The sequence below is a fragment of the Primulina huaijiensis genome, chromosome 17 (assembly GCF_012295235.1).
Source record: "Primulina huaijiensis isolate GDHJ02 chromosome 17, ASM1229523v2, whole genome shotgun sequence".
Taxonomy (NCBI): domain Eukaryota; kingdom Viridiplantae; phylum Streptophyta; class Magnoliopsida; order Lamiales; family Gesneriaceae; genus Primulina; species Primulina huaijiensis.
In genome coordinates, this window is record NC_133322.1 from 3,581,183 (window position 1) to 3,597,402 (window position 16,220).

At 33.8% G+C, this 16,220-nt stretch overlaps 3 protein-coding genes across 4 annotated transcripts; 1 reads left to right on the forward strand and 2 right to left on the reverse strand.

Moving 5' to 3' along the window:
* Positions 1–3,559: 3,559 nt before the first annotated feature.
* LOC140963032 (NAC domain-containing protein 6-like) lies at positions 3,560–4,894 on the forward strand. Its single transcript, XM_073422246.1, has 3 exons — positions 3,560–3,806; positions 3,906–4,189; positions 4,288–4,894. Exons 1-3 carry the CDS (start codon positions 3,641–3,643, stop codon positions 4,666–4,668), a joined length of 831 nt encoding a protein of 276 aa, XP_073278347.1. The 5' UTR covers positions 3,560–3,640; the 3' UTR covers positions 4,669–4,894.
* Positions 4,895–7,712: 2,818 nt separating this feature from the next.
* Positions 7,713–11,643, reverse strand: LOC140963140 (serine/threonine-protein kinase BSK1-like). 2 transcript variants are annotated; one of them, XM_073422393.1, is made up of 9 exons: positions 11,161–11,643; positions 10,900–11,035; positions 10,489–10,622; positions 10,276–10,381; positions 9,678–9,763; positions 9,322–9,510; positions 8,779–8,943; positions 8,576–8,689; positions 7,713–8,170 (listed from the first exon to the last, which is right to left on the reverse strand). In XM_073422393.1, exons 1-9 carry the CDS (start codon positions 11,488–11,490, stop codon positions 8,120–8,122), a joined length of 1,311 nt encoding a protein of 436 aa, XP_073278494.1. In that variant the 5' UTR covers positions 11,491–11,643; the 3' UTR covers positions 7,713–8,119. The 2 variants fall into 2 exon arrangements, with proteins under 2 accessions (XP_073278494.1, XP_073278493.1); XM_073422392.1 differs by having other exon boundaries at positions 7,713–8,183; positions 11,161–11,642.
* Positions 11,644–13,316: 1,673 nt separating this feature from the next.
* Positions 13,317–16,188, reverse strand: LOC140962710 (protein HIGH CHLOROPHYLL FLUORESCENCE PHENOTYPE 244, chloroplastic-like). The gene is made up of 8 exons (XM_073421671.1): positions 15,951–16,188; positions 15,653–15,870; positions 15,151–15,249; positions 14,819–15,013; positions 14,416–14,508; positions 14,247–14,342; positions 13,918–14,058; positions 13,317–13,678 (listed from the first exon to the last, which is right to left on the reverse strand). The coding sequence occupies exons 1-8, from the start codon at positions 16,102–16,104 to the stop codon at positions 13,502–13,504; spliced, it is 1,173 nt and encodes a 390-aa protein (XP_073277772.1). The 5' UTR covers positions 16,105–16,188; the 3' UTR covers positions 13,317–13,501.
* Between the last annotated feature and the right edge of the window lie 32 nt (positions 16,189–16,220).

Genomic DNA, 16,220 nt, shown 5'->3' on the forward strand with positions numbered 1-16,220 from the left:
ATGCAATGTTTCTCATATGTTCTGTCTTGTACTGTTTGTTCGATATTGACAAGGTTTTTGATGGAATATTTTACGAGATTCGTTGTTCAAATTTTGTGTATGTCAGCAATAGATAGATATAACAAAATTTAGAATTGGAATTTGAAAACCAAATAAAGCATTTATTTATTTTGAGTACCATGTTTTTAGTTAATATTGAGTGGTATCCATCTCAATTATTAAAGAAATGTTACAAATTGAAATCCATTATTTCAATTTTCCATAGTGTCCCCTTGGCTTTAGTTAATTGTATATGTTATATGATACAAATACTAAAAACAATTTTTTTAAATTAAATGAAATAGAAATTCTCCCAAGTCATTCAAATCTAAATAATGAAATGGAAAAAATAATAATTTAATACTTGTTAAAATTAATAAAAAATCTGCCAAATGGCCAAATAGAGATCGTCGATTATTAGATTTTGTTTAGTTTGGTGGAGAAAAGATTGTTTAAAAAAAATATTATGATTATTAAAATATTTAAAATAATAATATTTTTGAATTAATTGATAAAATTAAAGATAAGATGTTAATTACAATGATATGTAGAATTAAGTTTATTTCAAGGGGATCGCTGCACGCGATTACAAATACATACGTACATGCTATCAACGTCCCATGTAAAAAAAAAAAAAAAAATCGATAAAATTCGTATGTAAATTTAACCACATTTAATATCATATGCTTTTAGAAATTAAACACGAAACTCATTACAAATGGGATAAATATGATATATTTTTTAACATGGGGGTTATATGTGTTTGATTTATATTAAAAAAAATTAAAAAATAGAGGATATATTAACCTATTTACATAATTTACAAGGTTTTATGTCTTTTAAAATTTTCACATAGATCTGATATATTCTTAAGTGACTAATCTAATTATTAAATGAGACTTTGACAAATATTTAAAAATAGGAAAAAACATTACATTTAATGTTCCAGTCCAACACGAGGAAATAAAATGTTATTCCAATTTTTATGAATTGGAAATTAGAATCTTCCATCCAACTTCCAAGTATAATTTCAAGGTCGCTGACACGTAGTTTCAAAGTAAGAGAAAATTGAAATAAATGGCATCACTAAATAGAAAATTAAATGGACTAGAAAATCAAGCAAAGAGATATAAGTTGATGGAGTAGTTATTTCTAGATTTCTTTAGATATAATATAAGGAAAAAAAATAATGTTTTGATTATGTTATTTTTTTTTAGTTATATATATAGTTGTTTGAGTTTGGTTTTCATCCATTAACTTAAATTATTTTTTTGATTTTGGTCTTTATTTTTCGAAATCACTAAAGCCAACGATTATTACTTATTTGACATTTATGCTTTCCTACGTGCTTGTGATGATAATAAAAAGCATGTTGCATATATAAAAATCTACTTAAGAAAAATAAAAAAGTTGGAGGTTTTTTTTTTTTTTTTTTTTTTTTTTTTTTTTTTTTTTTTTNGTGTAAAATGGACTTTATTTGGATCATAGGAGTTACATATAAAGAGAAAATCAATATGAGATAAATAATATTCATTGGATTTAGTGATTTCGAACAAAAAATACCAAAATCAAAATGCAATCCAAATTACCTGATGAAAATCAAATACTGAAAAGTTGCATAGAGAAAAAAACAAGTAAGTTACATTATCAAAATCTTAACTTTTCCTATAATATAATATGAAAATGCTTCGAAAATTAATCTTATGTAAAAATCTTTTAGATATTTTTTTCCAGAAAGAAATCTTTTAGATAGTTGACTTTAAGTTGATGTGATTTTTTTCATTGTTAAGTTACAGTGAAATCATAATTTTATTATATAATATGAATATTTATCATTTTGTTCTCGATCAATTTATAATCTTATTTTATTAAATTGCACTTTTTTTTTCCTTGTAATTTTAGTTCCGTTTCAACCTAACGATAACATGGTATCGAACACATCAACAATGTCTGTCACGGTAGCACTCTAATGAAAATCGACTAAAATAGAAAAAACATAAATTAGTAAATTAGGACAGTAAATTATTCGACAACACCACGAAAAAAGTAAATTACATGATCATGAATATAGTTTTACTTTCATACTATATACAAGAAATGTGACATTAATTAACACCGTATGATTGTTTTATCAACTCAGATAATAAAATACATGAAAAACATATTTAATTAAAATTATATTAAAATATAATATGCATGCACGTAAGGGGAAACTAGCATCGCAAAAAATATATTATATTATAGTATCATAAATGTAAATAAAATAATAAAAAATCAATATTAGTTTTCGAAATATTTCAAAAGGGAAGCTGTGAAGAAATTCAAAGGAAAGAAACAGGTGAGTGAGTGTGTGTGTGGGAGAAGACTTCCAAGTCAAGTCACTCGAATTCTCCTGACTCTGTTGTTCCCATTCCAAGCACAATGATGCGGAAAATACGCGGTTTTACCATTGAACCAGTAACAAAAAACTATTAGAAAATATATTTTAATTAATTGCAAATTTAATATTAATATCAAGAGTTTATAATGAGAGATGCATAAAAAAAAAACAAAAACTTGTGTGAGACGGTCTCACGGGTCGTATTTTGTAAGACGAATATCTTATTTGGGTCATCTATGAAAAAATATTACTTTTTATGCTAAGAGTATTATTTTTTATTATGAATATCAATAGGGTTGACCCGTCTCACAGATAAAAATTCTTGAGACCGTGTCACAATAAACCTATTGAAAAAAAAAAAGAAGCTAGAAATACTATTATAATTTCAATAAGTTAAGTTGTTTCCAAGTCATCCGACAAATGTCAAGTTCAATTTCCATTAAGAAAGTGACAATTATCAGAGTAAGGGATTTTCTTGCATGACTGATTCAAAGATTGACGCAGTTCCGAAAGATCGACCGGTCTTCCTAATTACATTCCCTGATATATAATCCATATTAGACAAACTCTCTATAACAAACTCGTTCAAAAATTCGTGGAATGAGAATCAAACTCGTGAATATTGATCAAATACTTACACCCATATTTCACTAACTCAAACACTCTTTTTGGAACCATTTCTAGACATATTGTGTGTGTAAAATATATATATAACATTTTTGGTCTAATGATTAAGCAATTTTTTTTATAAAAAAAACTTAGAGATTATATTAATATCAATTTTCATAAGATTTTTTTAGTAAATAAATAGAAATAACTATCTAAAATTTGTTTATCTTTGAAATTCATAATTCTTTATAACAATTTTTTTGGATTTTAATATTATAGATACTATATATGGTAATTTCGTCTTCGTCGCCCCTTTTTTAAAAAACCAAGAAAAGACGACACACGTTAACAAAAAATGAGTTCAGATATATCTAATTTAATTGAGTAAGCTTTTAATTTATTGATTCAAAAACTTCAAGTGCTAGGAGGGGTCAAGAACGAAGAACAGTAGTCTAAAAACCGCGTGAATTTAGTCTTCACTTGAGTCTCTTTCGGTTTCACAACACTCATCGTTATATATATATATACTAGGAAGAAGCCATATACTTCACAGAAATATCCTGCGCAAGGAGTAGTAGCAATATATATGTATATATACATGAAAACATAAGAATGGATGAATCAAGATTCGAGCTGGAGTTGCCGGGGTTCAGGTTTCACCCCACTGAGGAAGAGTTGCTCAATTTTTACCTCAAAACCAGGGTGATTGGCAAGAAACTGCGGGGGGATATCATCGGAATCTTGAACATCTACAATCATCATCCCCGGGAGTTGCCAGGTTATATATGTATATAAATTAAAATTAAACCACCTTTTTCTTTTAAGTTTTAACACAGAAGAAGAACAAGAAATCATTTGATCAATGAAATATGGACAGGGCTAGCGAAAATTGGTGAGAGAGAATGGTACTTCTTCGTGCCAAGGGACAAGAAACACGGGAGTGGAGGCAGGCCTAACCGTACCACCGAGTGTGGCTTCTGGAAGGCAACCGGGTCGGACCGAAAAATACTGAGCCTATCGGATCCCAAGAAGATGCTGGGATTCAGGAAAACTCTGGTGTTCTATGAGGGCAGAGCTCCGCGAGGAAGAAAGACTGATTGGATCATGAACGAATATCGGTTACCGGATACATTCTCTTATCAGTCCCCACTTCCACACAAGGTAAGCAAAGACATCTCTCTACTTGATTAATAGTGCTATATCTTATGAATTTGGTTAATATTCTGAGTTGGTTTTCTTGCTTGATATTTTTAATGCAGGACATAGTATTGTGTAAAGTATACAGAAAGGCGACCTCCCTGAAGGCGCTGGAGCAGATGGCTGCAATGGAAGAACCAGCCATGGACTCCATCTCGTCCTGCGACCAAATCGACGAGCAGGTCAAGAGCCAAAGTATTGACATGGGATTCAAGACAGAATATGAACATGACACAACATTTCTAGTAGAGGAGGCTGCAATTATGGATTATACAGCAGGATCAGGGAGAGCTTGTAGCAAGTTGAATTTACCTAATGGGCTTGAGAATTTGGTGGATCTGCAGCTGCCTAAACTGGACATGGACTGGACTCAAGACTCTTTCTGGGCACAATTTAGAAGTCCTTGGCTTGATAACTGCGCAAATTTCTTGCCACTGTGCTAATCGTAAACTACTAATATATGTTTATGTATATCAATATATATATAATATTATGTGTGTGTATTCATATCTTAGGCTTCAATTCGGGTCTGGACAGTAAGGAATCGGATGTCGGCACGATTTTGTGTTTTATTATCTGGGAATATTGAGTAAAGGGCCTTACGGATCATGATGTAAAGAATAATATGACCTGCTAACATGCATAATAATAGTGGAATACTTTGTGTTATTTGTGTTTTTTTTTTTTGCAGTGTTAATGACTAGTTCTTTATCATTGTTTATTAGTGCATCCATAATAAGAACGATATTTCATTCAAATATTTGTGGACCCCATAATCCACATTATCAATCAAATATTTCTCTATTCAAATATCTCATATTTCACAATCAAATATCACACCAACCAAATATTTATGTGTCCCACTGTCACTTTAATTATTATTTTATTTTCATTTAAATAAAATCATTTAACCACTTTAATTACTTTCATCTATTATTTAGTATTATATTTTTATTGAAATATAAAACTAGAAAATTTATAACGATTATTTTTGAATAACTAATTTGTAAAGAAATAAATATTAATAAAATTAAAAAATTTATAACGAACTATATAAAACTAATTTACCACAAAAAAATATTTATAACATTAATAATAAAAAATTACAAACCATAAAACAGCATTTATAATAATAATTGAAAATTAGTAATTCACGAAGATACTAAAAAAAGACATGAAAACAGAAATTACAAACAATTGGTCGACCAATTGTTTTGGTCGACCCAAAACAAAACAATTGGTCGATCAATTGGGTCCATTTGGTCGACCAATTATACCCACCAAAACCAAATGGTCGACCAAACATGGCTAAAATATGGTCTACCATTCGACCAAATGGTAGACCATATTTTGGTTGACCAACGTTTTGTTTTGGTCGACCTCAGATTCCATTTAATTGTCCACTGCAGGTTTCTTACGCGCGAGTGCAATGCACGTATGCGTCTCAAGTCAGCGTGAAACTCACGCTGGCTTGAAGAAATAAAAAAAAATTTGCAATACCCGATTGCAAATTTGTAACTGGGTATTGTAGTGGCACACAAATCAATGGTGTTCTGTGGTGAATATTTAGATGGAGAGGATATTTGGATGACTTGGCTTGTAGAACATCTACCATCGTGGATGTCCTTAAGTGTGTTGTGAATAATAAAACAAAGAACACAAAGATGCCATGATTTTTATGTGGTTCAGTCAAAAAACTTATGGTCATGTTCAGATATCAAATAAATCCACTAAATATAAAATATTATCATACAAAGACTTATCTAAACTGATTCTCGAGTCAAGAGATTCATATAATTTATCAACGTCAAGGAAGAGCATTCAAAATTCTCATCAGAATATATTCATCTCACAACATAACTCAACTCAAGTCAAAAATCAATTTTCTAAACTTCAAAGCTCAAATATTCAAAATGTATTTTTTTTTATCTCAAGAAAAAGAATTTTTACAAGGCACATATTTCCAAAGTTTTCGAAGTATTTCAAATCTTATAGAATCAAGTGCCTTACTGAAAACATCAGCAATTTGCTTTTCTGTCGTGATATGCTCTAGAACGACCATTTTCCAATCAAATGTTTTTTCGCCCAATAAGCTTGTAAAGATGAACTAGCCATATACTCATTTAGATCAGATTTTTTAACTCATATTTTTCTAATGATAGGCTGACACAAATAATTTCTATTTTTATGAGTTGATCTAGATATTTGAAAATTTACCTTCTTCAATAACATCTCTTTTTTTTTTCGAAGTATTTATATATTTATGGCATCTCGGTCTTATGTGTCTAGATATTCCACAAAAAAGACAAACAGGAAAAAATTTAGTACTCTTACATGCAAATTTTTGAGTCAGTGATTGCTCTTTGGTGCTTTCTTTCACATATAATATCCTTGAGGCAGAAGTGTTTTCGTCAAATCCGAACCCAGTTCGATCACCGTTTTGCCGCTGCAAAGATAAAACATGATCTAGATTTGTGGTCCCACATTAAACAAATTAAACTCGTTCTGGTAAGCGATGAAGTTCATTCAACTAGTCATTCAATTTATTTTGAATTTCTGTAGGAAAAAATTAATGCTCAAGTGCCAGTTTTTTCAATTTTTCTTTCTAACTTTGAAGTGATTTCATTATCTCCGTCAACTTTATGTTCCTTTTGCGGACTAATTTTCACATCCTATACATTTCTTTATAAGCTTATTTGCATTTTCCTTCCCCCAAAACATTGTTTTCATCTACATCTGAGTCACTTTTAGTCTCGAAGTCTAATTGTCTTGATGTTGTTCTGCTGCTTGTTGCAACATCCCATACGATAAGTTCATGGCAGAATTCTTTCAGCACTTCTTTTTCAGACATATTTGTATAGACATTCAAAGCAATACGATTGCTAGCATGTTTCTTGTTCTCCTGGTTACTTCTTTCAGATTCCGTGTCACTCCAAGTGGTAGTCAAGGCTTGTTTCTTTATTTTGAGTGTTGGCACATTCGGATTGAACATGGCCAAATCCAACACATTCATGACACTGAATTCCCTAGCTTCTCTTCACTCCTTCAAATTTATTCACAACAAGCTTGCTTTTCCGGAAAATATCAAAATTTGAGGATTTTTTAGAAATTTTAAAATTTGAATACTTACCTTCTGTTTTTCACTTCAACAAAATTTCAATCACAATTCTGATGTGGCGTGCCACTGATGGCATAATGTCTTATTTAGTATTTGAATTTTAATTTAGAAAATTTGGTTAATTAATTTATAATTATTGAAATAACTGCTTTACTTAATTATTTGTATGATAACTTAATTAAAATAATTATTTTCCAATAAATTAATTACTTGAAATTAATATCTATAAAAATTCTAGTTATTTGTTATTAAATGGTATTAAAAAAATTAATTTTCAACTTATAAAACTTACAATTCTCCAAGAAACTTAAGCTTTACTAAACGCTTAGCAACACTCCACAAGTCCTCTCTATATGCAGAATTCGTTCATAAATAAAATGAATAATCCACTCATAAACAAAAACATACATTATCACAAGATATACAACTAATTCCTGGCATTTGCAAGTGCTCTGCAGTTCAAATATGCGAAGAATTAATGCAACAACATATGGGGCGACAAAGTACTTTTCTAATTGTGCGAAAAATACAAAAGCTACCTTCTAATCCCCAAAAAATATACATACTTTAATGGAAGAATGATGATCATCCTTTACCACCTGCTTTTTGCCTCTTTTCTTCGAGTCCAGCAGCCTCCTTTAACATGTCGGCAGCATCCTGGTGCATATCCAGTTTGGCAAGGGCAACCGACTGCATGTAGAAAGCTGTAGCCCAGTCCGGATGCACAATCTGTGCTTGCATTGCATCTCGAAGGGCCACATCAGCTTGATCACACATCAGATAACATAAACTACGCCGTGCATACACTGTTGGTGAAACCATGGTTCCTACGACGATAAACTGCGTATTCGATAAGAAAATAAACCATGATAAGGGCAGGTGATGTTAAGAAACAACACTTCGTTTACCCTCGAACAAACTACTCAGAAAAGTATCCATCGCTTGGTTTCTGAGATGCTGGAACCTCTCTTATCATAGATGCAAAAGAGGGCGACATCTGAAATTTTTTTTTTAAACTTGTTTTCACTCGTCAAATTTTGCTTTGCCTCTCTAGTTAAGGCAGTAAGAGGGACTTGAGCAACAAATGAGAAGGAGCACCACATGGTTTTCATTTCTTTACATTTTCTCTCCATTAATCCGGTATGTTAAATGAATTGCGTTAAGTTAAATTATATACGCAAGCAATTACTCATTCACATCCCATGACAGCAGGAAATAATGAAAGCCCAAACCTGTGAATAACAATCAATAGCAGTCTTAAAGTCCTTGTCACGGAATGCATAATCTCCGTGCTTTCTAGCATCTAACATATCTCTCATCTGCTGGGTCCATTCTTGAAAAGACAACTGGAGGATTATGGAAAAATGGTATTTAAAACATAGAAACTAAAATTAGAGGGATGTGCACGAGCATCAACAATTATGAGACATGATACCTCGTTTGTTCCTTCATCATCCCGATAGTGGGTGGTCACCAGTATCTGGTGTATTGCTGTGAGGTCCATCCGAGAACAGGCCTCACCCATTGGTGAAAGAGGTCGTTGAGGTGTTGCAGGTGCTTCTATGTGCTTCGAAATTCCAAGCAAAACATAAGAGGGAACCTGAAGCCATCAAATTGCATCAAGTCACTTTCAAATTTCTGAGACAATGTCTATGAGCGTAGCTTCATGCAACATCTGAAACAAAGTATTCATAGAGAAAAGAGGCATGCTATTTGTATACGAGAAACATTTTATTGCTCTTAAACCTTAAGTGAGGATGGCTGGTCATTAAGATGACTTAAATTGTACTAAACTCTGTGAGGTTGGGAGGAAAAAAAAAATTTAGCATACAAAAGGCTACAAAGCAATGACGAATTCTTGATGTCTTTTATTTTAGAGGTGACTGATTCGTAATTTAAAAATAAAAAAAGATTCATCAAGAATAATAAAAATAGTAGTACCAAATGGAAAGATAAGGAATAGAATTAAGATTCATACGTCCGATTTTGTCTGTAGTGGAGAAAGAGTAGAAACAAGATCCTTTACATTAGACCTTTCCCTAGGTTCATATTGCAAACAACGAGAAGCAAGACCAACAACTATCGTAGCTTCTTCTGTAGAAAACCTTCCCTCCAAATGTGAATCCATCAGTAGAATGATGTTTTTACCCCGTATCATATCAAGAGCCTGCACGTAATTCATGTTTTACAAACCATTCCAGAAATATCATAATTCATACATATGGAGGGACCAGCCATTAATATCACCTTTTATAATGTGATTCAGTTAGATTTTTATGTGTGACAAAGTAATTTAATGTACCATGTTGCCCATTTAAAATAAAAGCTACTCACGTGACTTGGAGGAATGTGCTTTCCACTTAGCAGATCCAAGAGTACAGTGCCAAAGCTGTATATGACACTTTGTGGTGTTACCCTTCCTATGATACAAACAAAAGAGTTACGCATGGAAAATGGAAGCTAGCAGTTGCTTGCTCATGGCTAACAGCCTAACACATCAACAATAATATTAACGCAACCCTAGTAATAATGAGTCATGAGAATGGAAATATCACAAGTTTTAATTTTCTCTCTCTTTTGGGATATATGATGGCTTTTCGTAGAGTTTTAAAAAGAAAGTTGTCATCGCAGAAGCTATATATAACAGGAAAACATAAATCAACGTCCATTAGAATCAAATATGCTATTACGTCGGTTATAATACAGGTCGGAAGATGCTCGAGTGGTACGAGAAGGATTAATAGATTCAAGTGCCAAATTAAATTATTGAGCTAAAGAAATGAAAGATCAAACACAATAATATAATACAGGTCGGAAGATGCTCAAGTGGTACGAGAAGGATTAATAGATTCAGACCTACAAATGTTCCCACACAAAATAAAGAGTTTCCCGCAATAGCACATCAAGCACAAATTTAAGTAACTGAAATTACCATTTTTCAGGTATTCCGGGGGAGTGTATGCAAGATTTGTGCTATAACTTTTTCCATCTTGACTGTTTTTCATCAAGCCAAAACATGAAAGCCTAGGATCACCATCCTGCAAAGTCCACTCATATTTCCATCCTTCAAGGTCTAAAGAAAACAATGATAGCACAATAATACTCTAGTACAAACAATAATAACAAAACAGAGATAAGACAATACCCCATCGAAGAGAACCCTGTATGCATTGAGGTCGTGATACAACGGATGACCTTCATTGCTACAGTATGCCAAGGCTTCAGCTATATAGAGTGCTACTCTCAAGCGCATGGCCCATTCAATGGTCTGACTCTCCCCTATAAAATTTAATGGGATAATAACATCACTCAAAACTGTCACGATGGATAGGTATATATTTATAGGTAATGCAGCTAGCCCGCAATCTCGATTATCACAACCACCACCAACCAAAAATCATATGCTTCTAAATATCAACTTTATGTCCCAATTGATAATTATCACTTCAGAAAAAGATTGCCTAGAATAATATGAACTCATCGATAGGGCATGATAACAAATTTAGCGATGCTTAAAGCAATAATCTCAGAAATGCAAGAAACAAGGATAACATACAATGAAATAAATGCTTAGCAAGTGTATCATTGGGCATGTATTCTGCAACCAGCAACCTCTCATCACCATCACAGCAATATCCTATTAAATTCGCCAGCCTTTGGTTCCTCAATATGCCGACTCTCCATGCCTCCTCCTACAACACAAAACAATCCATGGCATAACTCAACTATTTCAACATCCCTCCGTTGTTACAGTAGCGCATAGAATTCCACCAAATTAGATACACAACACACATAGAGTATCATAAAATTACAATACCGCAAACTGTTTCGGATCCAACCAAGCCATCTTAGGAAACTTCTTGACGGCGATCCACCGGCCGTTCTGGAGGCGGCCTTTGTAAACAATATTCGGGGCTTTTTCACCACTTTCTGAGACAATAAAATCGGGGCTGAAGTTATTTGTAGCAGACTTGAGGTCCGCAAAGGAGAACTCGGAAAAGGATGGAACCCCAGTGGCAGCTACCCCCGAGTCGGGTTCCGCGGGCTGGTGTCGACCGGTAGAAGTTGGAGCTTGGCCGTGCGCCTTGACCTTATCGTTCCCCGGCTGCGCCTCATCTTGAGGAAACTTTGAAGCTAGGCAGCCCATTGCACAAACACTCTGCAACACTGTTCAAATACCCTCTTCTACTTCTCTGCTCGATGTATAATCAATCGCCCTCTCCATTTCAGGTCCCAAGACTATGATTATAAAAGAAAAGAGCCCAACAATACATACAGTTTTGAGAATAATTTGGAACAGCTATNATATAATACTTGGTAACAAATGATCCAAAAACTTAATCTTCACACTTTTTCATCAATATTTAACTTTGTTACACGCAGTTAAATGGATTGTTGAGCCGCGTGCGTATATTGTCGCAGTTGTAAACTTAAATCACTCGAACAAACAGTACGAGGGATCATATATATCTATTAATATATACATACATGTTCGAAGGTTGTTGGTATGTATTTATTAATTGTGGAAGAATCAATGATTTGATTTCAGGATGGTTTAGCTGTGGAATATTGAACTTTACACATTAAATAAATGGCAAAGGATTCTCGGTGACGTGATTAGTCCATTCTTTTCTTCTTCTGAGTGAGTTAATTATTATAATGAATTGTATGCGATTTTTATATGAATACATACAATTTCTTTAATAATCGATACAACTTCGGACTAATGTTATAACTTGCAATCATGCTAGCAATCCACACTAAATACATAGTGACAAAATCACCGGAAAAAATGTTCATAAGAAAATCGAATGCTATTGGATCAAATGACAAAGAAATTGTTAAGAAAAAAATGACTTTTTCCGGATGAAATGAAAATTGTATTCATGTAACAGGAGAAAAATTTCTCATTCTTTAGCCGGAAGATATGTGGCTATGAAAGAAAGATTAAGTGGAACAGAATTGACTGGATCCGTTTGATATCCAAAAACTGCTTAGCAACAGTCGAACAAGTGGAGAATGTTGGGGCGAACCAGAAAATTTTGGATAGAACATGATCAAACCGTTAGTTAGGTAAACGTCCTGTAGTAAATTATGAACAATGTAGACCATCCTCATGGGTAACTCGCTTAAATTCTCGTCGCCATGTTCATAATAATATATATCTCAACATATTGGGTTTGGGAGAAGTTCTTATCCCAAGAGGATACGTGGCTGACTAAGGATGGATGGATCATTATAGATGATTGTGGAACTAATTCCTTGTTGCTAATCAGTCCCTATAAAAATGGAATCATCATCATCATCTCAAGCAAGTTTCCAATCGTGGGTATTTTTCTAGCACAACACTGCATGCATTTATTTTAGAATACACGTATACAGAGTTAAATTTAATTTTTAAGGTAAAAATAATATATAAATAATTTAATTACTTTTAATAAGACCCCATAAAAATTTGTTAGCTACTATATATTTTTTTTGACAGCTGAAATCTTGTAATTTATTAAGAAGAAGATAGATCCGCAATTACAAGTTTAATTTGTTAGCTACTATATTAAATACGAAATAATAACATATCCTAAGCTTTTAAAGACTTACATCATCATTGTGTGGATGAATTGATTGGTGGTGGTCCAAGACTCCTAAGTTAAAAGAGAAATTATTTTGTAACGCCAGCAATTATGAATTGGCTGTCCAAATATTGTCTTATTTGATTGAGTAGGATCAAATAACTCTGGGACTACCACACACAATTTTGAGGGAATAATTTCTTTTTTTTAATCATAAAAATCCCTTTTGATAGCATTTAACTTTCAATAACTTCAGGTTTAAAAAAATACATATAATTCCCATAATTAAAACAAATCAAAACACAATTTCAAAATCCCATAATTAAAACAAATCAAAACACAATTTCAAAATCATTTGGCAGGTTCCTCTAAAGTCGCAATAAATAACGTGGAATTTGACAGCTAAATAGAAACAGACATTTTATAATAAAAACTTCACTATCAAAGTTCTGAGTGATATAAGAAAATTTGGTAACAACAACAATCCATTCTCAAAAGAGTTTTTAAAAAACAATAGTAACCCAATACATACACAATTTTATATGATGCAAGAAAGAATAAAAACCTTGCCGTATGAAGAAATTGTGATCAAAAGTAAATGTCAGTTTGCTTGGACTGTGCTTTGAGGTCTTTCAGCTTCTTCAATATGTTTGTGAAATAATCCTGCATATATTTCTCTAGCGTGCTAATATCTTTGGCATCAACTCCAAGAAGATTGTATGTCTCAGCCATTGGGTTGGAGAAAACAGTATCACTACTAAGAACCTACAAAAAAAGAAGTAAATCATTTGGAGTTTTGTGTCAATTCCAACAAAATTCCAACTACATATCATCAGTCCTTAGTTTATGAAGCAAATCCATCAACGATTATTCAAGAAAATCGATAATTCCAATTTGATCAAGTACAGAAATTGGTATGCCTCAGTCTCAGTTAAACTAATAAAAAAACTGCATGGATAATTGTAGTTGCAGTGCAGAATCTGGAACAAGTAATCAATTAATACCTCAGAAAATGCCAATCTATCAGCAACGTCGTTGGTCCACTCAAACAAACGAGTTAACTGGCGTGTGAATCTTAAAATTGAGACAGGAACTGTGGTAACGTTTGCATCTTGACCAGCGAGTCTCTCGCACAAGGTTATCACCTGTAAAACACCAGGATGATTTCAAATCATAAAGTTGATTTTACAGTTAGTGAACGGTGGCATGGCTGGGACGAGAAAGAATGAATAATGCATTCTCAAGCCACAAGAACACGAGTGTTGAAAAAAGCCACTATCACATCTCCACAAACAACTTTTTCTCAAATTTAGGGCATGTCATTCTTCTTTACCTCTTGAGATGTCCATGCACGAGGCCCGGCAAAAGTAAGGAGTTTTCCGTTGATATTCTCATTTCGTATAGCTATAAATGTTAATCGAGCAATATCCTGGAAATATAGGGTAATTGTTTGAGGACTTTAATTACATGCTAAATTAGCAGATTAAGCTATAATAGTTTACTTGGGTATCCATATATGCTATTCGTGTAGGAGCATCAGTACCCCAAACAGATTTCTCTTCCAATATGGGCACCGCATACTGTCCAATCAGACCCTGGAAATATTAACACCAAAAGGAAATGAATAAACTAATTCAGATGTCAAAGAGTTGTAATTAAACAGAACAAAACGATGAAGAAAAATGGTAAGGAGAGAAGAATCGCAAACTAGAACATGTCAAAGAGCAAGGTAGTAACAAACTCTAGGGTAAACAAACAGATTGGATGTAATTTTTCATTGTTTTTCAGTTGATCAGGCCTTATATTTATTAATTGCATTCACGTCAATGTGGAAGGAAAGACTACCAAAGAAATTGGAAAAAAAATTAAAAAACACCAAACATTAAACAAAAAGAAGGCATTCACCTGCATGAAACCACATAGCCGGATAGTGATGTGATTCAGGCCTGAATCGCGGATAAATTTCTCAGTGCAGTGTTTGATCTCCATAAGTGGAACTTCAGGATGCTTATCACAATTATGGATTGAAAAGAAGACAAATTTTTGGATTCCCATGGCCTTTGCGCATTGAATGAGAGCAACTTTTCCTTTCCAATCTACCTAAAGTGAAGTTGAACTAAGTATGGCAGATTTATGTAAAATATTAAATGGAAATTATTGTAGAAACTCAAAACCCTCCTACATCGATCCTACTGTGTAAGTGGTAATATAATCAGATTGTTGGCAAGTATCCTCACAGTTTTTATGGGTTCCTCCGGTCGTCCTGTAGCACAGTCAATAACTGTATGGATACCAACCAATGTCGCCGGTATCGTCTCAGGTTTGCTCAAGTCTGCCTGCACAGAAACACTTTGATTCAGTACATTATCGTACCATGACAGTAATTATTTTCATAGATGCCTAAATTTCAGATTACACGTTTAAAATGAGTACATTGACAAGCTACACACACAAGTAACCCTTAATAAAGCAATAAAAAGGATAGAACATGAATTCTTCCATTTTGGGGAAAGTATGCAACGCCAAATCTTCCCTGTGCAAGAAATCACAGTTATAACATCAAGGTTATAGACATCATTTAGGCAAAAGGAAAAAACAGACACTCCAAATTCCAAAAACCGCTTAAAAAACACATGAATGCGTAGGACAAGTTTAGTAGGGCCGTGATTTGCACACAACTCACGTCACTCAACGATTACTGTACTAACATCAAGCTCACATATTAAGCAGTGAGTTTACGTTGACAACAGTGGCGCCCCAGTCACGTAGGAAATCAGCAGGAGCAGGGCGAGGCCTGACGAGGCACCTAACGTCATATCCTTCATCCAACGCCCGCCTCACAATCTGCCTGCCCAATGTGCCCGTGGCGCCTACCACCAGTATGCTGGTAGGCCTCACAGGAGTCCCCGGGGCCAAATTTACAGCGGCGCATTTGATCAAAGCTGCATTGCCCCTGCCTAAATCAAAGCCAAAGAGTCACAAACTCTATCAACAATAAAGATACAAAATGGCGCGTCAAAAGAAGTCAAAGGATCACCCTTAGAAGTAAGAATCGTAGCAGAGGAAGAGGAGTAAGGGGAGGTGGACGCAACGGAGTCCGGTGCCAAAGTACGCCGCCAGGAAAGGGAGGCCGGCTGCGGACGGCGTAGAGTGAGGGTGGGGAATTGGGGGTAGAGAGTTGAAGCGGCCATAAATAACAATCAAGCAGCTTGCAGGGACTGTGCGACTTTTCTCTACTGTCCGTGAGAGCGGAACAACAGATGCGTAAGATGCCACGTCTGCAACCTCTGGATTAGGCACTTCTTAG

Bases quoted from the DNA above. Each gene is read 5' to 3' on its own strand.
- LOC140963032 (XM_073422246.1), top strand. From the start codon at position 3,641: ATGGATGAATCAAGATTCGAGCTGGAGTTGCCGGGGTTCAGGTTTCAC. The intron at 3,807-3,905 runs GTTATATATGTA...AAATATGGACAG, and splicing joins TCATCCCCGGGAGTTGCCAG to GGCTAGCGAAAATTGGTGAG. The intron at 4,190-4,287 runs GTAAGCAAAGAC...TTTTTAATGCAG, and splicing joins AGTCCCCACTTCCACACAAG to GACATAGTATTGTGTAAAGT.
- LOC140963140 (XM_073422392.1), bottom strand. From the start codon at position 11,490: ATGGGCTGCCTAGCTTCAAAGTTTCCTCAAGATGAGGCGCAGCCGGGG. The intron at 8,944-9,321 runs GTATGAATCTTA...TGATGGCTTCAG, and splicing joins CACTACAGACAAAATCGGAC to GTTCCCTCTTATGTTTTGCT. The intron at 8,184-8,575 runs GTTTGGGCTTTC...TCGAATACGCAG, and splicing joins CTATTGATTGTTATTCACAG to TTTATCGTCGTAGGAACCAT.
- LOC140962710 (XM_073421671.1), bottom strand. From the start codon at position 16,104: ATGGCCGCTTCAACTCTCTACCCCCAATTCCCCACCCTCACTCTACGC. The intron at 15,250-15,652 runs GTAAACTCACTG...GTTTCTGTGCAG, and splicing joins GGGGCGCCACTGTTGTCAAC to GCAGACTTGAGCAAACCTGA. The intron at 15,014-15,150 runs GTGAGGATACTT...ACTTCACTTTAG, and splicing joins CGGAGGAACCCATAAAAACT to GTAGATTGGAAAGGAAAAGT.